Here is a 23,741-nt window from a genome sequence, read left to right as displayed (position 1 = left end):
GAGCCACAGCAGGGGAGTCAGGAGGAGGGTAGGAAGCCCAAGGGCTCCGGAAACAACAGCAGAAAAGCAATTCCAGGACACAAAATGAGGACACCTTTGAGATGCCATGATTGTAGGAGGTGAGCTGTTTCACAGCTACCACAAAACCAGTCCCTCTGGGAGCTTCCCTGGGCCCCACTATGCGGCCATGTCTGAATCACGAGCTCAGAACCCATATCTCTGTCTGAAAAAAGCTCCCATATACTCACAGTCTCAGGAACTTCTTTGTTTGCCTTCTGCCTCCGGAGGTCCGCCCTAATGAATGCTGAAGTGGAAAAAAAATAAAGAGTGACAAGTCATGGAGATTAATGGTCATTTTTCCACAGAGGGAACCCTCATTTTTGCAAGGATCACAGGTATCCCAAACTACTTCAGATCCTCGAGGGAGCAAGGGGAACTATCAGCTAATGCCAAGAAGCCCCAAGGATCACTGCTATCCCTGAGAGGTAGAAAGAAGTCCACAATGACACTGGCCTTCACTTAAACGCCACTGATATTTGTCAGGGACACATATTGCTCTAATCACAACAATCCTCCATGTACAGGTTAGGAAACCGAGGCTCCTAGGGGTTGGTCTACTTGCCCAAAGTCAGCAGCAGAAATGTCAGTGTCAGTCTGAGATTTAAATATGGGTCGTCTAGCTCCAAAGTTCATGATCATTCCAGCAAAACATGTCATTGCCTCCCACACAGCTTCCTAACAAGCCTCCCATCTGGGCTCCTGCATGCATATTCCCCATCTGCATAATCAGTCAAGACATTGGGGTCCCAAATTGCTAATGGCCTGGCCCCCAAAACAGCCTGAACCTCATCTTGCCCTCAGACCCCAACTCACCAGTGAGGGCTGCTCCCAGAGAGAGGAACACACACAGGAAGATGTTCCCAGGCATGGTTCCATAGCTGTCGATGATCTGACCCTGGGAAATGGTGAAGATGATCCCAAATACCTGGAAAAGCATAAGGAAGATTGGAAACGAGGGCCCTGCCAACTAGCCCATTTTAGGGACCTGAGCTGCTGTGCTATAATGTCAACACAGGCAGGCAGGGAACAAAGGGGGAACAGGAGCTCAACCTGTGCAGACACGTTGAGGAGGCCCGATGACATGCCCTCTGACTCTGGATACGTGAGCTCCACGGCGAACTCAAACCCCAGCGGGAGATAGCCGGTCATAAAGAAGCTGGAGAGCAGATCAGAGAAACGGGTGATGGAGAACCCCCAGAACAAGGATGGGGCACCCACATCGACCCTTAGATACCCTCTTCCGCTTTGTCCTTCCCATCAAGACAGCCCAGGCTCTTAGGTGATCTGGCCATCCCCCCCGACAGAAAGGGACATCCCTATAGACCGAGAAGTCCCTACACATGCCTTATGCTCAGCAGGCCTGTAGTGTCCCAGGCTGCTTCTCTGTTTAGCCATCGAGGACAGGGTCAGCATTTACAGAAGGGCACGGATGCCTGGTTTGTTTCACTTTGACTGGGAGACCCTGTCTTGGGCACACACGCTCTGTGTTGGAAGTGGAGCTTCTCCATGGCTTTCTGGGATCTGGGAGGAGGCACTCAGAGTCCTCTTTATGTTCCTCCAGACAGTAGAAGCTGAAATGGACTGAGGGCAGAGATGTCTCTGTCTCAAATGCATCATACACACACATGCTGCCCGGAGGAAAAGAGCTGGGAGGTATGACTGAACACGGGCCCTGTGTAAGGGTACTAATCAATATTTGTACTACACTTCTTATTTTCTGCACTACACTTCTTATTTTCATATCCATTCTCTCTCAATCCTTCCTCCAGGAGGCAGGCCACACCCATTTTCATTTATAGATGAGGACACTGAAGGTCAAAACTGATAAGTGAGATCTAACAGATGGTCCTCGCTGAACTGAGACCCAGACCCAGAGTTGCTGATTCCATGCCCAGTGACCCCATGTCGTCCCAGGCAAAGCTAATAGAGACTATAGACATTTCTTTCCTAGGACCCCAGAGGTATTGAAGGGCATATTTCATGCTTCACTCCATCCCAAGAGGACAGACAGGCTACCTGGAGTGCTACGTATTTCCAAGAGCACTGGATGTCTTCTGAAGTCACTGAGAAGGCAGCAAAGGGGGCTATATTGCACCCTAGGACCCTGGCAGCTCTAGGAGGTATGGGGTGGTGTTTTCCAACTAAACGGATCAGGGGTGAAACTTACCCCAGGGTGCCAGCTGTGAGGAACACTACCCACAGGTGTCCCAGGCTCAAGGTGAACGTGTACACCACCATGCCCACCAGAGTCATGATGTACACCACCAGGGTTGTCTCCCTTTGAACAGAAGCAAAGAACCGAGTCATATACTTCCAGCTTTAGCAGGATTGATCATTCCACGAGTATCTGTTGGGTACCTCTGCTGTACGTCAAGCTCTCTACTGTGATCCGGGACAACTACTTTCATAAAACTTTCTGTCCATGAGGCCGATGAGCATGGAACCAAAGATCACATAAGTGATCATTTAATCATATCACGGTCGACGCTACAAAGGGTAAAACCAGGCAAGTATGAAGCCGCCGAGCTGTAGGCTGCTCTCTTCCCACAGAAGGCTCTCAGCAAGCTGTTCCTCAGCTTGTCATTTCCTACTCTGAGGCAGCAAGACCACAGCCCTTTTCCTCACTACTTCTCACCAGAAAAAGAAAAAGAAAGAAAGAAGCACGCAGCAAATACCAGCCACAGTCAGGTGACAGTGATCCTCAGGATCATCCCAAAAGTTGCTTTTTAGCTTTACCCGAAGACCCCCATGGCAACGCTGGGCTGTGATCTGACTTTCAGACCCTCTGTCATCAGTAAGTTCTTCCTGTTGCCACTGACACAGCCCCGCAGTTGAATCTGAACTACTCTGTTGTAGACGGTGGAATTCAGAGAGAACGTTCTCCCTCACCCACCCCGTTACCTTTCCCTTTATAGATCCCCTCAGAAAACACCCCCAGCAAGACCTGGTTCAGCCCTGATGTGCCCCTTCATGCCCTTCTCTCTCTGCGTCCATCACCCAGGACTGTGCTGTGACAGACCCTTCCAGGAGACCCCACTCGTCTCCCTGTACTGCTTCCTGCAGGGCTCAAGCTCCACACCATTTCTGACTTCGTGCCAGGAACATCAGAGCCCAGAGGATGAGCACTTACAGCCTTCACATGTTTCTCCTGGAGTCAGAGTCATGTTGGGGCACCAGCAGGCATTTTATGGAATGTCGAACTAATACCTACATTTATTGGGTATCAGATTCTGCAAAACACTTTCCATATGTACAATTTCAACTCAACCCTTACAAAAATCATGCATGAAATGTATGACAATCCCTCATTGTACCAAGGGGGAAAGAGATTACTCAAGTTACTTGTCCAAAGCATGGATTGAGTAAATGCAGAACTGGGATTTGAACTCAAAGCTGGATTTTAAATGTCAACACTTCCTACTGCCACTAGCAGGAGTAACAATCTACTATGTAGTTGCATCTTTGGAAAAGATGGAGGCCAGAGCCTCCAAAGGATGCCACTTCAGCCTGGTGCTTCAAGGCACCTGCTGAGGTCAAGGAGCCTCGTCCTCCCTTCACCCTGCTCCCCTTCTTCTGATCCCACCCACTCTGCAGAAAGCAGCATCATGGATACCACTCTTTCTCAGTGACTCCACAAATTCTCCAGATACCCAACTTTTTACTTGTTTGTTTCTTGTTGGGCTATGTTTGTTCAATCACAGATTCATCTTAAACCACTAACCAGTTTAGAAAGATTATTTGTAGGCACAGCCTGAGATAAATGGGCCTCACTACCCAATGTCCAGCCTCCAAACCAAAGTGGAACCTTTGAGAGAAGAAAACTGGCACCGAAATGACAGGGACACAGAGTCCCTCAGCCACCAAGAGCTGTTTTTTCTCTGCCTGGGTAGTAAAAGAGGGCAAAGAAGGTCTCGGGCTGACCGCTGGATTTAGACATCAAATGACACTAGGAGCTGGCAATGACTAATTTCCAAAGAAGGTTGAGAAAGTGTCCCTCCTCCCCAGTCCTTTCATCATACTGTCTGATTCATCCAAATCCTCTGGCTGCCCACACCCCAGACCCAGCAGCATTCCATCCCACTCCCACTTCTCCTGCTACAGAGCAAGTCCTGGAAGAAGGGACACTGCTGTTCTCTGGCTTGGGGATGGCCTATCCTCTCTGCTCTTGCTCCTAGAAGAATCAAGCAACTAACAGATGGCCGAGACGAGATGGCAGCCAAGTTCCACCAGCGGTAATTAAGCAGAGCCAGGCTCCTCGTCAGGGTGAGCCAGGCAGCCACATCCCCAGGAGTGACCTCAATTGGCCTTTGACTAGAGCAGCCAGAGTGGGACCTGGTCTGACCAGAGCCTCACAGAAGCGGATTTGTGGGGCAGAAAACAGGTCTGCCACTGTCTGTCGCCTCCAGACCCTGGAAACTTGGAGGATTTGAGAAAGCTGAATGCCCCACCCTGGCGCAAGACACCCTGGCAGCTGCCCACCAGCAATGGTTACTGAGCACCCAATTCATGGGAGCACTGAAAAGCCCCAACAAGATGGGAAGAAGGGGCTGGGGGTGTGGCTCGGTGGTAGAGGGCTTGCCTGCCATGCCTGAGGCCGTGGTCCACCCCCAGCATAGGAAAAAAGAAGAAGGAGTAAGAGGAAGAGGAGGAGGAGGAGGAGGAGGAGGAAGAAGAAATCGGGCTGCTGTCTGCTGCCAGGAGTACTTTGTCCCATTAAAGTGGGACACCCAGCTTGCTTCTGCTTTTTATAAATGCAGGTTCCTCTACTGTAAGGCATCCACAGGGTGGGGCCAGGAATCTGCAAGGCACAATTTAAGCCTTTAAGGACAGCTCTGGGCTCTCAGAAAGACACTAGACATTCAGGTCCAAAGCACCTCAGGACATTTACTGGCAAGGTATAAACAACTGCAAGACTATATTCTCTGCAAACTGGAGTGCACACAGAGCACCTTGGTGAACCTCCCGGGATCCACAAAGAGCTGAGTTGTGAGAACACGGTGGTGAAATCATCTCTTTCTCTCCACTCTTTGAAGTATCCATAAACTTTCCAACTGCTGAGATTTTGTTCCTATACATTTTCATTTGTCCTTTATCTGCCCCTTCCACGGAGTTATGTGGGGATCAGAGGTGGCAGCTAGCCTTCCTGTCTGCCTTCTCTAACCCTTCCGAGATACCCCCAGGGTGGATATGAGAGCCCTCACTTTGTAAATGAGTAAACTAAAGCTCAGAGAAGATGGGTTTCAACTGTCTGCTGGACTCTCTCAGACTCCCAAGCTGCCACTCCCAAACCTTCTGTTGCCAATGAAAGTGGTCTTTTCAAAAGATGGGTCCCCAGTTTTCAGGCTAAGAGGAAAAGTCACTTACTTGTAGGTTTTGGACTTATCCAGCCAAATGCCTGAGATCACAGCCCCCAGCATCCCTGCAATGACAATGGTCAGGCCGATTCTTCCAGCATTCACTTCTTCTCCCTGGGGAAACCCCAAAGATCACCCAGTGATAGGACAAGACACAAGATACATGACAATGTGCAGTCAGTATGGGACAAGAGGGTGAAGTCAAGCAATTCAGGCTCTGCTCCAGCCTTTATAATCATCATAAAGTATCAGGTCAAAATGCCTTGTAAGAAGATGATCTGGGAGAAGAATCCTAGAATAGTTGTTCTTCCTAATAACCCCGGCTATTATAGTGGATGCTGGGCATGGTGGTATATGCTGGTAATCCCAGCAACTTGGGAGACTGAAGCAGAAGGGTAGCAAGATTGAGGCTGCCTTAGCAATTTAGTGAGAACCGAAGGAATTAGCAAGACCCCACCTCAAAATAATAAATTCTAAAAGGACTGAGGATGTAGTTCAGTGGTAGAGCACTTGTCTTGCATAAGCAAAGCACAGGGTTCAATCCCCAGTACCAACCACACACACACACACACACACACACACACACACACAGAGAGGGAAGATTGAACTTGAACTTTGGTGTCCCTAACTCTGGGACACTCAGTATCTCTTTCCCAACAACTAGCCCTCACTGTTTATGGAAGCATTTAAAAAATAGTTTCAGTTGAGCAACTAAGAGCTTAAAATTAAACTTTGCCCATATATTACAAATTAAACATTTTATGTGCATGTGTGTATTTCTACTGTGTTGCCAGGTGACATGTATAGACTTTACATATATTATATGTAACAAATATGATATGAATATATATACACATATATGTTCATACACAAATATTATTTCTCTCTAATCCTAAAAAAAATCTTACAAGAATTATGCTTCTTTTGCAGAAAAAAAAAGAGAGTTCAAAGATGCTAACTAGCTTGTCACACCATCACATATCTTAGAACTTTCAAAGCCAGGGTCGAGACCTGGGGCCGTATCTCTTCAAATCTCATTAGTAGACCCCATACCGGGCTGCCTAGAGTCAAGAGTTAAGCACTGCCCCAGCCTCTGCAGGGACAGACTTGGAAATCCTACCATCCCCAGGCCCAACATGCTCAGGGAAGTGCCTCACCGGGTAGTGCAGGATCACCATGCGATTCAGCAGCGTGGACAAGGCGTAGAAAGCACCAGCATTCAGACCTGAAGGAGGAAGAGAGAAACATAGCATCAGAGCCAGCCATTGCTAACTTCTCACTGCCAACCATTAGGGAGGTCGCAAATCCTCCTCCCCATGGCCACTGTGATTGGTGACCAGAGAAGAAAAATTCAGGGCAGGTATGAGGCTACTCTGCAGTTTTTCTCAAATGCTTCGAATAAAACAAAAGTCAAAACTGCAAACTTCCCTCAGCCACATGCCTTTTCCTACTCTCTTTGACTTACCCCAAAGCACAGGCTTTGTACACAATGACTCCCGTGTATTCCTCTCTTAAGCTTTGGCCAGCCCTGTGCAGTCAGCAGGACTCCCGGACCCCTTCTACCTCCTTCCGGTGACTCTTTCTCCTCTCCACACTGCCCCAGACCTCGCCCCCTCTGAAACCTCTGCAGGTGGCTTCTCTCCTCTTTCTCCATTCCTTCTCCAATTTCTTCTTTGATTCAATGTCACACAAGATCTACTATGTGTCCGGGTACAGTAGCGCACACCTGTAATCCCAGCAGCTGGGGAGGCTGAGGCAGGAGGATCATGAGTTCAAAGCCAGCCTCAGCAACTTGGCAAGGCCCTAAACAACTTAGCGAGACCCTGGCTCTAAATAAAATATAAAAAGGGTAGGGGAAGTGGCTCAGTGGTTGAGTGCCTCTGGGTTAAATCCCCAGTACCAAACAAAGAAAAAAAAAACTAAATCTTCTATGTGAAACCAGAGGACACCCTAAAGAGCATTGACTTGTCATCCTACTTTATCAATTTGATCCATAAATAAATAGAACACATGTCATATACTGTAAGAACCTATATTCTCAGAGAATGAGGTTATCTGACCAAAGCCACATAACGAGCCATAGCTACCATGAGACTGGAACCTTCCTTCAGTGATGGTGGCGGTGACAAGGATGGATGGTGGCAGCAGCACTTCCTTGTATACTAGACTCTGCGCTGAGCACCTCACAATCCTTACAACTACCCTAGAAAGTGGGGAGTATCACCACCCCCATTCTGTAGATGAGGAAAATGCCCAGAGTTAAAAAAACAAACCCAGTCACTCCATAATGGCCACCAGGGGTCTTTTTAGCTTTAACAAAACACTGAGGCTCGCAGGACAACCAATTGAATGTCAGCACACTTGACATTCAATTCACATAGAAGGGTGTAATACAGGACACATAGCTTGTAGGCAAGGCAGCCTCGGGAGTTCCTCTTTGGTAGAACCAGCCCACAGAGCCCAGTGCCCGCAGGCATCCAGAAGCCATTCTCTTTGGCCCTCCAGGTCTTGGCTAAGGTGTAAGGAAAGGTGCGTATGCCAACCTAGTTTACACAGGAGACACTGTTGCTTAATTCCACAAGCATAACGTCCAGGGTCCCCCTAAGGGACAGGCCGTGGAAAGAGTCACTGTACTCAGGGAAGTTCAAAACATGGCCTCCTACCAGATATGACAAAGTCTCCCTGTCCACTGCTACTACAAGAGATCATTTTCCCACATTTTTATTGGTTCACTATAGTTATACATAATGGTGGGATTTGTTGTCACATATTAGTCCATGCACACAATATAACAATATAATTTGGCCAAATAACTCCCTAGGACTTCCCCTCTGCCTCTTCTCCTCCTACCTCCTGGTCCCTTTCCTGTATACTACTTATCTCCCTTTGATTTTCCTGAGATGCTTCTGCTTTCTTTTCCTTTTTCCTCTTTAGCTTTCACATGTAAGAGAAAACATATGACCCTTGGCTTATTTTGCTTAACATAGTGTTCTCAAGTTCCATCCATTTACCTATAAAGGATATAATTTCATTTTCCTTTATGGCTGAATACAACTTCATTGTGTATATATACCACATTTTCTTTATCCATTCATCTGTTGATGGACACCTAGACTGGTTCCATAGTTTGGCTACTGTGAATTGTGCTGCTATAAACATGAACATGCATGTATCCCTGCAGTATGCAGAGTTTAATGCTTCATGATAAATATGAGGAGTGGGATAGCTGAGTCGTATGGTGGTTCCATGCTGAGTTTTTTGAGGAACCTCCATACTGATTTCCATAGTGGTCGTACTAATTTACAATCCCGCCAACAGTGCAAAAAGTTTTCCTTGTTCTCTACATGCACAAGAGATCATCTTTATCATAAGCAATGTTGCCTAAATGTGGCTGATATATCCTCTATATCAGGTTCCCAGGGGAACAGTTACAGAGTTAAGTGAAGGTCAAATTTTCATGCAAATTGTATAGAAATTTGCTTTCACACTGCCACAATCACACAGGTATTATGTGATGGGGATGGATATGAACCCATACCCTCTGACTCCAGAGTCCTTGATCTTAATCATTCTACATCCTCTCAAAACTGATTTTCAAAACAAATATTTCCCCAAGGCAGTCACTGAATAATTTCCTCCTGTCCCAGCCTCTCCCATCAGGTCACCCAACAATTCGACAAGGTTGAGCTCAATGCAGCCTCCTGAACAACAGAGTGCTGCAGTGGGCCTAGACGTGTCGTCCAATGTCACTGTGTCCATCAGGCTGGTTGGCAGTCAGGGTAAGTGAGGCTCTCAGCAACAGCTTGCTTGCTTTCTTTCTTTTTTCTTTTTTTTTTTTTTGGTACCAGGGATTGAACTCAGGGGCACTAGACCACTGAGCCACATCCCCAGCCCTATTCTGTATTTTATTTAGAGACAGGGTCTCACTGAGTTGCTTGGTGCCTCACTTTTTGCTGAGGCTGGCTTTGAACTCTGAACCCTTCTTGCCTCTTCTCCCGAGTTGCTGGGATGACAGGCATGCAGCACCGCGCCTTGCCTCAGCAACATCTCTTTAGCTAGCATCTCCAGCTAACCTTCATATCACATACCCAGCCACTTAGAATTCCATCTCTGAGTCAAGAGGGCCCAAGGGGAAACACACCCCAAAAGTGGTGTGGGTTGGAATGTGGGAAAGGGAAGGGGGAAAACAGTCTCCTGCCCTGTTCTTGCCCTTCCTACTCCTCCCTTAGCTGCTTGTCCTTGCCTGACCCTGCCAGGGATATTCCAAGTGAGCCTCAGTTTCAGGTGAAGAGCTCTGGGCTTGAAGCTCCAGCTAGGACCAACAAGGAGGGCAGCATCCACAGGAAGCTGAGGGAAGGAAGTTATCCAGGAAAACGGAAACAAACAAACTAACAAACAAATACACCAGCATTTTCATGACCTTGAAAAAGAGCGAGGGAACAGAAAATCCTGAGCCCGCTGACCAACACTACGAAAGCTGAACGGTTTGACTGAGGCTCCATGGTTTAGTGAAATAGTTCCCTAAGCGGGGCCTGTGGTCTATCAGCACCCTGAAGAGCTGCCAATCTTTCCTGTTGTCTCTGTGTCCCGCCCTAGAAGAGTTAGAAGTGCATGTATGTTTTCCGACTCAATCTTTAGTCTAGATGTCCCTCCCCGTATTGCCAAGGATTGCCAGACGTGGTTAAACAGCAGAAGTCCACTCCACGGCCCCATCCAAGGGGTTGGGCATGCCCCCCAGGAAGAGCAGAAAGAGCGGAAGGACACACGCACTCTGCCATGCAGGCACACCTGTTCCAGGAGTACAGGGGACAGGAGTGAAGGTGCCTGAGATTCAGGTCTGACGACGCAGGGCAAAGTGAGCCTGCTGGGTCAGGGCAAAGAAAGCGTGATCTCCCCCGACAGGCCTGGCCGCTTCTGCTGTCAGCCACTACAAATGCCTGCATTGAGGAGAAGGTTTTCAGGAAGCAAAAATGGCTGTCGTCACCCTGCATCTCTTTGTCAAGACCGGTTTTTGTTTTTCTTTTCTTTCTTCTTATTTTTTTAAAAAAAATTTTTTTAAGTATTCCAGAGATGAAATTGAAATTCCTTGAACTTCAAAAATGCAGAATTTTGGTCCCCATTCTAGACCTACTGGATCAGAATCTCCTCAAATGGAGTTTAGGACTCTGTGTGTCAACAACAACAACAAAAGAAAAAAAGAAAAAGAAAAGGAAGAGAGGAAAAAATAAAAAATAAAAAAAAAACAAACAGGTATTTCTTGAAGTCCCTGGAGTATGGGAATAAGTGGCCTCACCAATATGGAAGATCAAAGACCAGGGCCCGGCTCCCAGGTGGTGGTTAACACGGAGGCAGCTGGGAGGGAAGGGGCTTCAAGACCATGAGCCTCGCCTCAAGCAGCTACTTTAGGGGCTCCCCACTCCACTGCAAGACAGCATTTCCTGCCTGGAATGCTTATAAAAAGCAGACTCGCAACTGCACTTTGAATCTGAATTTCCAGAAGAAAAGCAGGGGATACTATGCACACATTCAATCAAGCACCCCAGGGGAGTCCATCCTCAGGGAAGCTTAATGTATTAGACAGCTTTGCTTCACTGTGACAAACTACTTGAGATCATCACCTTTTAAGAAGGAAAAAAATTTTTGGCTCATGGTTTCAGAAGCTTCAGCCTGTGGTCTATTGGCCTGTGATGTGGGGGCCTGTGGTGAGACAGTACATCATGGCTTGGAGCAGCCGGTGATATAAAACAGCTCACTTCACAGCAGCCAAGAAGTGAAAGACATATAGGAAAGAACCAGGACCCCAAGGTCCCTATCAAGGGCATACCCCCAAGGGCCTAACTTCCTCTTACTGGGCTCTACCTACTAAAGGTTCCAGCACCTCCCTGTGGAGCTACAGGCTGGCAATCAAGCCTTCAACACGTGGACCTCTGGTGGACCTCCAGATCCAAACTACAGCACTTGGGAAACATTAATCCCAGATCCTCTGAGTTCTGTGTTTCCTTTTTGTTCTTCCTCAGCCGGTGGTAAACACTAGTTTTAAAAAAGGCCACCTCAACCTCAGCAAAGCTCCAGGGAATCTCAACAAGGATTTTATACCTGCTTCTTTGCTGTTTTTGTTTCTTGAGAAACAAAAACATGCTGGCCTCCAATTCACAATCCTCCTGCATCAGTCTCTCAAGTATCTGGTATAAGGCAGGCTCCACCGTGCTTGGCTCCACCATTCTTAAGCAGGATCTTAGGACACAAAGGTCCTTTCCTAGGCCCATGTTGGTGGGACAACAGGAAAATATTGGAGAGCCCTCCAAGGGAAAGGGAACCTCAAGGAGAATCTCCAAGATCAGATGCCAGACACTATGGAGGTAAGGTGGGGATGGCAAGAAGACATGGAACATGCTCCCTTGGAGGACATTCTCTAGAAGGTGAGCCAGTTCACCTGGCAGTAATGCCACTGATGAAGAGACATCCAAGGAGGCCCTGTGAATGCAAGACCCAGAGATACAAAGAGAAGGAAGCCCAAGAAAGGTTATTCTCTTCACCCCACAAGACAGCCCTTCCTTGAACCCAGATGCTGGTAAACATGTGGGATTTCTGGTGACAGCTTGGGTATTCCTGCATTGCCAAACTGGGAGGAGGGAGGGTGCTGACCTGAGCAGGTGGCAGTTTATCACCATGATGGTTCAGCAACTGAGCACAAACCCAGCCTCTGTATCTCTTCCCCTCTAAGTTGCCTTGCCAGATTTAAGAAAAAAACATACAATCAGTACACCTAGATGAATTTGGACTTCAAAGAAATGAATGATCTTTTAGTGTAAGTATACCCCCAGTATAGCATGGGAGATATTATAGTAGAAAGTATTTGTAATGTATCTGAAATTAAAACTTAATTGAGTGGCTTTTATTTTACCTCTCTACCCTACCTCAAAAGTTGTGGTCAAAAGTATAGGGCAAAGCCCAACTGCTGGGCTCTGGGGTTCTTCCAAAGCCTTTGACTGCTGCTGTTGCACCCTAGTTCTGAACAGCTGACTCCCAGCTTGGAGAACCATTTGGAAAACTACTGCGAATGCCATACTGGACATATCAGCAGCTGCAGGAGAGTTGCCCCCTACTCAGTGAAATGTAGTTCAGACCAAGGAAAGAATGTTGGAAGCCAGCAATCCAGACTCATGCTGTGGTCTACAGCCTTACCACCCTGAGTGTGCCCCATCTTGTCTGATCTCAGATGCATGCTGTGCATGGCTTTATTCTTAATTGCTTTAAAAGTGTTCATTTCACCCACACACTTCAATGGGAGGAAAATCTCATTGCTATTTTCTCGAGGGAGAGATGAAGGATGGGTATAGAATGGGTGAAGGTAGTACACTCAGCAATTGGAAGAGATAACACCAAAACTCAGACCTCCCATTTCTTATGAGCCAACTCTGAACTCATGGGTTGAGGCTTCAGGCTCTTATCTCAAGACATGTCCACCTCTGTCCAGCAAAAGTACTCACAAAATGCTATCGTTTGCTTGATTCCTAGCTACACGCTGTTAAGAGTGTATAATCACAGGCTGGGGTTGTAGCTCAGTGGCAGAGTTTGCCTGGCATGTGTGAGGCCCTAGGTGCTATCCCCAGCACCACATAAAACTAAATAAACAAAATAAAGGCATAGTGTCCATCTACAACTCTTTTTTAAAAAAAGAGAGTGTATAAAAAAAGAGAGCAAAGTGTGAATACTATATACATTTTGAACCATTTTTGTTCTTCAAAGACTAATCTGAAACTGTAGGGGGTATAATGGTTTGGATCTTAAATGTCCTTCAAAAGTCACATGTTGAGGGTTGGTGTCAATCTGTGGGACTATTGAGAGGTGGTGGGACTTTGGGGAGGTGGAGCCTAGTGGAAGGAAGTTAGGTCATTGGGGGCACACCCTTGAAGGGGATTTTAGAAATGAAGCCCCTCCCCTCTCTTCTTCTCGTCTGTCATGAGGCACGCAACTTTGCTCCATCATGTGATTTCCCACTATGATGTTCTTCCTTGTCTCAGGTCCAAATGCAATGCAGCACCCACCCCCAGAATGAAACCTTCCTCCCTTTCTTTTTTTGTGAGGCAAAATAAATCTTTCCTTTTTTCTCACCTGCTCCCCCGCCCCTGTTTTTTAATGGCACTGGAGATCAATCCCAAGGTCTCATGCATGCAGGGCAAGCACTCTGCTACAGAGCTATACCCCCATCTCTTTCTTCCTTTTAAGTTTATTCCCTCAGGTTATTTTATCACAATGATGAAAAGCTAACACAGTAGGAGGTTTGGAGCAGTTATGTTGTGGGAGATATCAAAGCATCTTAGTTGAATTTAGGGAAGACTTGTTGGTAACGTTTGTTTTAATTTGGAGCTAATACAGTGGAAGAAGAAAGCAAAAATTCTCAGTTGATTAATTGTCAAACACTGCCTTTATATGACCTATAAACTTTGGATCTACTGAGACTGAGATCCCATCATCCCCAAATCCCAAACAACCATATGGTTGTTCCTGCTTTTGAAACCTAGAACTCCTGACCTTCTTCTAAGAGGTAATCAGCCTGCAGGAAAACTGAGGTGAGCAGGGACAAGAGCATACCCCTGGCTCTGCCCCTAAAAGGTTCCTTTCTGTATGGGGAGGCAAAATAGTACAATGGTTTGCGTCAGACAGAGAAGTTTAAACTAATCTCTATTAATTTGCTAGCTGTCCTATGGCAGACAAGGGACTAAACATCTCAGCCTGTCCTTTTTTTCATGTATAAAATGGAATAAAATACCTATATGTCATAAGTTTGTTTTGAAGATTAAATAAGATAATGCGTGCAAAGTGCTGACCATGATGCCTGACACCAGGGCTTGATAAAAAATATAGTTTCAAATCTCTGACTAAACGAAAGAATCATTTCCTTGTTGACAAAGAACTCTCTGTCACCTAGTTCAATCCTCTATTGTGGAAATAAGACTATAATGAAATACACACAAAGATCCCAGTTAGTTTAACTCACTCTCAATGGAATAATCCCAGGCCTTTGAGAAATTGGCTGATAAATTCTATCTATGCACAACAGAGTCAAATGCTTCCAGCCTCACAGCAAAACACGTTTCTAGTTTACTACCACTTCAGTTTACCACTACTTCAGTTTATTTTCACTCCTTTTTTTCCTCTCCTTCTGAGACTTCCACTTTGCATATGTTGGTATTCTTAATGATGTCTCACAGTTCATTTTTCTTTACTTGTGTGTGTGTGTGTGTGTGTGTGTGTGTGTGTGTGTGTGTGGTGTGTATTGAACTCAGGGGCATTCTACAGCTGAGCTCCCCATACTGCTTTTTTTTTTTTTTTCCAACACAGGGTCTCACTAAGTTTCTGAAATTACAGGTACGTGTCACAGTGCTTAGCACATTTTTATTCATTCTTTTTCTTTCTGTTCCTGGACCAGACATCTCGTTTGACTTATCTTCAAGTCTGTGGATTCTTCCTTCTTCCAGTTCAAATCTACTTTTGAGCCTGCTGGAGAACTTTTTATTTTAGTTACTGTATTTTTCAACTCCAGAATTTCTACTTGATTCTTTTTTTATTTCAATCTCTTCACTGATATTCTCTATTTAATGAGGAATCATTTTCATACTTTTATCTAATTCTTTAGGTATGATTTCCTTTAGTCCTTTGAATTTACCTTTAATAATTGATTTACAACATTTAACTACTATGTCCAATGTCTGGATTTCCTAATAGTTTTTGCTTTTCTATTTTTCCTATGTATAGGCCATACTTTCCTGTCTCTTTGAATGTCTTATGATTCTTGGTTGACAATTGGACATTGTAAGTCTGTTTTGTCTCATACAGCCACTGTAGTTTCTGCTGTTACCTTAATGATAAGCTAATGATTAGACAGAGATTTACTTAAATGCTTCAAATCAATAGGTTGCCCACCTTTGCAAGGAACTCTGTGTAAGTATTGGGTGGGGCTCACCTTCAATTCTCCAGCAACCAATTGACAGCATTTTTTAGTATATGTGCTGCTGAAGTGAGCACCAATTGACAACTTTGCCTTAGCCTTTAATTCCTGCCTCTGTAGAGCCTTGAAGCCAGCCAGAGGTAAAAGTTTAGAGTTTTATCAGGTCTTTCCTGTGCATGAGCTCAGCATATGCATGTGGACTTCCAAATTCCTAAGAACAAGTCAGAGCTTTTCAAAGCATCTCTTAGATGCTTCAGATCTCTTTCTTAAGATTTTTTGGCTATATTCTTGTTGGCCAACACCTATATTATCACCTCAGGCAGCTGCATTGTTAAACAGTGCCATTGATTGTTTTCAATACCCTGGAAGTAAGGCTTTTCCCACCCACAAGATCCAAGTCAGATCAAAGAAGATAAGTCCTGTGAATGGGGCTTTTTCTATGGACCTGTTAAATATGTCAACTACTGGTAATTCCTGGGGATGGGGCTTGCAAGAGTCCTCCACACCTATTTTGCTCCCTCCAGTGGCCGGAAGGCAGCTAGTTTGCACATCTATATGACTACATGGCTTTGTAGTCCTGAGGCTGCTGGTTTTCACAAGCACCACAGATCCTGGAAAAGGGATTGGAATAGGACCCAGGAAGACACAAAGCTCACTGATATTCTTGCTGATATCTAGCCCTTTTTCTTGTATAAACGTCACTCACATTGTTGGAAGCCTTTTGGTTCAGAGTGCTAAACAAAGTGATTTTGTCAGGTTTTGCCAGTGTTCCTGATACTTTTATGGAGGAGAAGATTTTCTAAGATCTTTACCCCCACCATTCAAGAAGTGCTTCCCTATTTATTTCCTGTGTTATCATTTAACCAAATCAATAAGTAAGAGTGTCCAGAAGTTCAGGATTAAAATTATTCTGCCCGAGGAAAACCACACAAGCAGCCAGCCATGCGAGAGGGAAGCAGGAGGAGCTGCTTAGCTCCCCACAGTGTGGCCCAGAGTTGAGCCTCTCAATGAGCAGAAGCAACACTATTTCTGGGACATTTTGTTTTTGTTTCTTGCTTTCATGGGTCAGTGACCTGGCTCTGCCATCAACAGCCTCCAGCATTAAAGACCTCTGAAATGGGACCACTGCCCACCTGGCATCATTATCATAATCTTCAGCCACAGAAAACATTTATTAAGCACTTATCTACCCTGGAATCCTAATGTAGGCCTCCAATATCCTGTTGTCAGATTCAATAAGGTTTATGGTGGTCAAAGGTCAATAGACTCCAGATATTTAACTCTAAAAAAAAAAAAAAAGAAAAAGAAAAGAAAAGAAAGTTCTTGGAGCCATGAAATCCTGTCTGGAAGGGACCCCAAAGGCCATTTGCTTTCAGTATCCAATGACAGCTTGCAATTCCCACCACGCATCCCCATACGGAGTGGTTGGTCCCTCTATGCCTGAATAATTCACAGTGATGGGCAAACATACCTTCCTGAGTTGGACATCTCTGAGGGCTGGAAACTTTGTCTTTATCTTATGGATGAATGCAGAGACACAAGAACTGAGAAATTTGAGGATATGAGAAATGGAGAATTGAGACTTTTAAGACTAATCTGGTCATCTAGAGCTATTGCAAATGAGAAGTCACATAACTTTTGTGCATGTCTGAAAAATTTAGGAATGCTTCTCTGCTGGGATGGCAATACTCTTATCTAGTGTCTCAGCAGATGAATACTTTGAGATAAAGAGAATCAATAAGCCTAAAATGATGGGGCTGGGGCTGGGGCTCAGCGGTAGAGCACTAGCCTAGCACGCATGAGGCCCTGGGTTCAATCCTCAGCACCACATAAAAATAAACAAGTGAAATGGAGATATTGTGCCCAACTATAACTAAAAATAAATAAATAAATATTTTTTAAAAAATAAGCCTAAAATGAAACTTGGGCACAGCTCTAGGAAGGAATACCTAGGCAATTATGAACTAGACATGAAGAATGCAGGTTTCAGAGTTATGCAAACCTCGATATGAATTCTGGCTCTGCCACTGACAAGCTTATGACATTTGTTGACTACTTAATTTTAAGTTTAACCAGTAAAGTAAGTGGTCAAATGAGGGTTGGAGCTGGGCGTGGTGGCACACGCCTATAATCTCAGCGACTCAGGAGGCTGAAGCTGATCTCATGTTTGAGGCCAACCTCAGCAACTTGGTGAGACTTTAAACAATTAAATGAGAACTTGTCTCAAAATAAAAAATAAAATGGGCTGGGCTGTAGCTTGGTGCCCCTGGGTTCAATCCCCAGTAAAAAACAAAAATAATTGAAGTTCGAATATCAATACAATTGGGTAGATCTATAATTTTCCACTTTTTTTTTTACAGTAGTGGAATTAAACCCAAGGCCTATGCATGTTAGGCAAGTGCTCTACCACTGAGCTGCATCCTCAGGCTTTTAAATTCTTTTTCTTTTTCTTCTTAATTTGTTGTTGTTGTTGTTGTTTATTTGTGTGAGACAGGGTTTTGCTAAATTGTCCAGACTGGCCTTGAACTTGTTGTCCTTCTGCCTTAGCCTCCCTAGTAGCTGGGACTACAGATGTGCACCACCAAACCCATCTGGTCTCTAACTTCTTGAACTAAGAGTATTGATTAATAGACTAGCACTCATCTGAAGACAGACATTCTTTAGCTGGATGCATGGGGCTCCGTCTTTGCCATTCTCAGTTCAATAGTCTCACTGAAGGTTGGAAAGAAGATACAGAGACCACCACGCTGGCAAGGCAAGCCAATATACCAGCCTAAAGATTCAAGTTTATCTTGCCAAAGACCAAGAAAATGGATTGAAAGAGGGATGATGTCTTGCATTCAGGGAAAAAAAGGCATCAATGTTACAAGATGAGGGAAGGTTGGGTGAGGAGCAGTTCCTATGAAGATGTATGATGCATGCACTTATTCATTCATTCATTCATTCATTCACGGCTTCTGGAGTAGCCAGTTGAGGCTGGCTACCGCAGAGGAACTATAAAATGAAAAGACACAAATCCCCACTCACAGAGTTCAGTCTATTGAGGCAATAGACTTAGAATTTTTTTTTAAAAGAAATGACAAGTATTAAGATATAAAAGTTCCAGCCAGGGACAGTGGTATACACCTGTAATCCCAGCAGCTCAGGAGGCTGAGGCAGGAGGATCGCAAGTTCAAAGCCAGCCTCAGCAAAAGCAAGATGCTAAGCAACTTGGTAAGACCCTGTCTCTAAATAAAATACAAAAAATAGGGCTTAGGATGTAGCTCTGTGGTTGAGTGCCCCTGAGTTCAATCCCCACTACCCACCCCCACAAAAAAAAAATATATGAAAGTAATAGCATGAAAAGAGAGGAAAGGTCAGCTATTACTGCTTTACAGAGGTGATGCTGAGATGAGACCTGGAGGAACCACAGGCATTTGCCAAATTGCCTGACATGGCAAGGAATGGTTCTCCAGAGTGGACCATTCAGCATGGGCAAAGGCCCCCAGGCATGGCTGGCTCTTCTATCAACCTTGAGCGGTGTCACATGCACATTTGAGATTTGGAAAGAGTAAGGCACGAAGGCTCCTTAGGCCTCTCCTCTCCCATTCTCCGGGACCCACATGCACCTTACCATAGGTGATGACGAGCAGCACAAAGTTGAGGTTTTTGAAGAGCCGGACAATGGAACTGAAGTACGAAGCATCAGAGGACGCTAAAGCATAGCTCAGGGACTGCGCCCTGCTGGGGGGATGTTTAGGCTTCTCTTTGAACACTGAAAGGAAAAGAACAGAGATGAATGAAAGTTCCTGGGGTCCCAACCCAGCAGAGATGGCTCACATTCATCATCGGAGAAGAAGCCAAGAGAACCAAAGAAATTTTAATTCTTCAGCTCAATTTTGACAGCTGTTTTTCCTTGTCTGAGGCTTAGCACGTAGTCCTTCGATCACTTCATCTTAATGGCCTCTGGAACCCCAGGCAGTATCCAAAGATCAAGAAATCCCCTAACAACCAGCAAAGAGCATAGCACAGAACACCAAAAAAAACACAACAGCATCACACGGATGGAAAAGAAGCAAAAACTGAAGCTTTGGGATCAGTGAGCTCAGATAATGGCTTAGCTCCAGAGCTCCTCCCAAGGGAGATGGAACAGTGCTGCCCGGTCGCAGAGCCTGCCCAGTGGTCACCACGGAATATTCCCCTAATAAGCAAAAGGGGTCTTCTTCCAAAGGAAGAACCTAGAGTCCCTTCCCAATTTTGCCAACTCTGAATCAGATATCTCATGTAGGAGACAAGATTAACACTTCTTCTTCCAGGATAAGAACTTGGATAAAAAGGGCTAGAGAGGGACTGTGGGAAAATTGGTGTGACCACCCTGGGTGCCATTCAGTCCTTGTGAGGTGGGGGTCAGTTGGACTAATTCCTTGGCTGAACTGGTTCCCAGGCTGAGTCTAAGCAAACCCACACATGGCCCCAGCCCCATTCACACCCCTGGGCACTACCCTGAAAGATCTATAGACTCCCCTGTTAGAGGAAGCTCTGAAAATGAGGTTTACTCTCTTGGCAGATCAAAGGAGCCCCCATCCGGAAAACACTCCAGCCCTGACCTCAGAGCCCTACTTCCTCCTCCTCTGGAATTAGTCCCAGAAAACTTCCACCTGCTGGGAGCCCTTCATCCATTGTCTCCCTGCTCACCTCCCCTTCCATCAGGGAAGAAAGCCAGGCCAAGGCTGCTAGACTCTGCATCAGCAGGTGTCATCTCAAGGATCTGGCAGGTAAACACTGGAACTCAGATAAGATTTTTTTCCATTCTCTACTTAATTAGCTACTATCTATGTTTGGTAATAAAACACCAAAGCAGAAACGCCCTACTCCCCAGGTTTTCAATCACTGCAAACTGGACGGACCTGAGCACATTAACAGTTTAAAACTCAAAGTCTAGCTGAGGGAGTGGCCTAGGCTCTATCATTCCTCCTTGATCTCATCCAAAGCTCCTCTTCTTCTTACCTTCCCAGAAATAACAAGGTCTACATTAGCTTTTTTTGTTTATTTGTTCGTTTGTTTTTTAAGTGCTGGGGATTGAACCCAGGGGCGCTTAAACACTGAGCCACATCCCTGGTCCTTCTTATTTTTTATTTTGAGACAGGGTCTGGCCAAGTTGCTTAGGGCCTCACTATGTTGCTGAGGCTGGCCTCGAATTTGCAATCCTCCTGCCTCAGCTTCTTGAGCCACTGGGATTATAGGCATGTGCCACCCAACCTGGCTCTACCAACTTTTAAAAGTCACTGGGCAGCCTGTTCTCATTCTGGATTCAGAGAATAGTTAAATGAGGTGCACAATTATACAAATGCCTGACTGTGGAGGGGAGGCTAGCAGGCAGGAATGAAACCTTTACTGTATGAGATGGAACTTGTGGGGCATCAGGAAGGGAACTGATTAACCTTTAGAAAGGTGACTAACTGGAATTGCAAACTTCTATTTTGTTGTTTCTGAAATTATCACAGCCCAAGTAACACCAACTCAGAAGAAAGCAGAAGACACAAAATTCTATTGGTCAAATATCACAATGATTAAATGCACATGCATATAAAACGTTCCAAGTAGTTCTCAGAGGTTGGTGGTTGGGATTAACTCATATCAGGAAAAATTAATGGTCATTTATTTTTTTAATAACTTTATTGTATTTATTTATTTTTATGTGGTGCTGAAGATTGAACCCAGTGCCTCATGCAAGCGAGGCAAGTGCTCTACCACTGAGCCACACCTCCAGCCCAATTGATGATCATTTCTTACTTAACACTTTCTTGTATTTTTCAGATTTTGCAATAATAAGCATATATTATTCTTATAATTTAAAAAATATTTTAGTTATACATGGGCATAATATCTTTATTTTGTTTATTTATTTTTTTATGTGGTGCTGAGGATCAAACCCACTGTCTCTTGTGTTCGAGGCAAGCCCTTTACCACTGAACCACACCCCAGCCCCTACTCTTATAATTTTTAAAAAGCATTAAAGAAATGTGGTTCCCAAGTCATCTCAGGTTGATCTCTGAGATGATTTGTGTTTGTGGATGGATTTCTGCTTTCCTTTTTATCTTTCAGAAATTTAGAGTAAATTCAGATAAGCTTAGATTTGAACCTAATCTTTGCCACTTAGTTGCTATTTCATCTTGAATAATTTATTTAACCTCTCTCAAGTCTCATTTTCTTCTTTGTTAAATGGGACTGAAAACAGTACCTCATTTCCTGGGGTTGCTGAAGACTCAATGAGATCAGGCTAATTCTTAGCCCAGAGCCTGTGATCCTGGGGGTCCTCACTTGGGTTTCATCGGGGACCAGCAATCTACCCAATTCTTCTGCTGAAGTATGACGGGCTAGTTACAATTGAACTTTCATTGCGCCTTTAATAAAGTGCACAAGACCAGCTAGCACTGTATCAGGGACAACTGGTCAGGCTAAAACATTTGAAAACCACAAGAAGCCTGGTCTCTAGTTTCTGTGAATGTCCCTGGTTGTTAGGGTCATGCTCACAAGTGTCCCATCAAGGTTGACAGAACCTCCCTGTCCACCCCCCACCATGAGTCCACTAGTGACCTTACCGATGATGACAAGGATGAAAAGGAGGGTGGCCACGCCTCCTATGATGTAGAACATGATGCTGATGTGGTAGGCAAGCTGGTCCTGGTCTTTGATGTTGGGTACCAAAATAGGAGGGACCAAGAACCCAATCGCAATTCCAAGCTAATGAAGACAGACACAATCAATCAGTTACCAATGGCCAAGAGGTGACAGTGCATATTTAAAGAGACTTCTAATAAGAAGCATACTTCCTAACTTCCAGTCCTTTCCAAAGCCCAAATAGGGATTATTTCCCCACCTCAAGATGACAGAGAAGTCTCTCAACTCATGCATACCTCTGACCCTCACTATCAATTCCTATGGGGAAAATGTTAGAATTGAGGATCTCTGCAGGCTGGCACTTCTCTGTCTGCAAACTAATGAATAATGTTTTCCATATTCCCATTTCTGGGATAGAAAGTAAAATAATGATGATATTTTTCCTCTTATGCACTAAAGTTTTTAGTTCATTAAATCTGTTAACCTGGAGCTGAGAGACCAGCTGGGAAAAGTTCTACACCCTACCACCATAGGAACTGGCATTTCGCAAAAGTTGGAAAGATAAAGCTATTGCCACTTTCACAAACACTTCAGTTCTTGTGTGAATAAGTTAGCAGCTCTCAAATCATCTGTAGTGTGAAGTCACACACAACTGCAAAATGGCGGGCTCAGTGGGCACACAAACACACATATACTATTCATACCAACAAACGCAAACATGTCCTATCAGAGTTGGAGTCCAAACTCCAGTGACCTGGTAGATAACATGACCTGGGTGTTTCTGAGGTCAGAAGTGACTGACTAGGATATAACACCCCAAAGTCCTTCTGCCACCAGAAGCAATGGAAAAACAGCTTGCAAACTGAGACAGGTTTCAGACTCCAAGAGTACAGGAAGATGATCCATTTTTTTTTTGTCTTAATATCCCACTTTGCCATTGTATTGGAAAGGAACTGCAGATAGAAAAGAAATTTACTTTCTGTCACACCACATGTGAGCATCTTGACTGTTTTTCCCATCTGTCAATCACTGCCACTCCTGATGATTACACTGGGATCTTATCTCTAGAAGTCACCATAGCTGAATGTAGGGCTCCTTATGCAGGATATAGTGAGTAAATCAAGCACATCTTTAAAATCACTACTGTGTGAGAAGTACTCTCCTAGATATTTTAGGAGGTACCAAGATATAGAAGGGAGGTGTCTTACATAAGGCAGGTTCCTTTCAAGGCATTCTATAATCTAGTGGAAGGCAGCAATTTAAAAGTAAAACACGGGGATGGTGTGGGGTTGGGGAGGTGGAGGAATTTTGATTGGGACAAGGGGAGGGAGAGAAGTGGAGTGGGCATGGGGGTAGGAAAGATGGTGGAATGAGACTAACGTCATTACCCTAGGTACATGTATGACTGCACATGTGCAACTCTTCGTTGTGTATGACTAGAGAAATGAAAATTGTGCTCCATTTGTATACAACGAATCAAAAAGCTTTCTACTGTCATGTGCAACTGATGAGAACTAGAAAAAATAAATTTAAAAAAAGTAAAACACAGGCATGGTGGTTCACGTCTATAATCCAGTGGCTCCGGAGACTGAGGGAGGAGGATCACAAGCTCAAAGCCAGTCTCAGCAAAAGCAAGGTACTAAGCAACTCAGTGAGACCCTGTTTCTAAATAAAATACAGAAAAAAAGGCTGGGGATGTCTCAGTGGTCGAGTGCCCCTAAGTTCAATCCCTGGTACCCTCCCCCTCCAAAAAAAAAAAAAAAAAAAAAAACAAT

At 44.8% G+C, this 23,741-nt stretch overlaps 1 protein-coding gene across 1 annotated transcript in view; it reads right to left on the bottom strand.

The window, feature by feature from the left end:
- Nucleotides 1-23,741, bottom strand: part of Flvcr2 (FLVCR heme transporter 2) — a 58,556-nt gene that overhangs the window by 5,392 nt on the left and 29,423 nt on the right. The window contains exons 2-9 of the mRNA XM_015494173.2: nt 21,948-22,089; nt 18,980-19,120; nt 6,572-6,639; nt 5,425-5,528; nt 2,228-2,338; nt 1,111-1,216; nt 874-985; nt 249-304 (exon numbers count right to left, since the gene is read on the bottom strand). Coding sequence (XP_015349659.1) covers nt 249-304; nt 874-985; nt 1,111-1,216; nt 2,228-2,338; nt 5,425-5,528; nt 6,572-6,639; nt 18,980-19,120; nt 21,948-22,089 — 840 coding nt within the window. The remainder of the gene's footprint in view (nt 1-248; nt 305-873; nt 986-1,110; nt 1,217-2,227; nt 2,339-5,424; nt 5,529-6,571; nt 6,640-18,979; nt 19,121-21,947; nt 22,090-23,741) is intronic.

This window comes from Marmota marmota, unplaced genomic scaffold (assembly GCF_001458135.2).
Source record: "Marmota marmota marmota unplaced genomic scaffold, marMar, whole genome shotgun sequence".
Classification (NCBI taxonomy): Eukaryota; Metazoa; Chordata; class Mammalia; order Rodentia; family Sciuridae; genus Marmota; species Marmota marmota.
The sequence above is the reverse complement of the archived record's forward strand: the minus strand, read 5'-3'. Positions and strand labels throughout refer to the sequence as shown.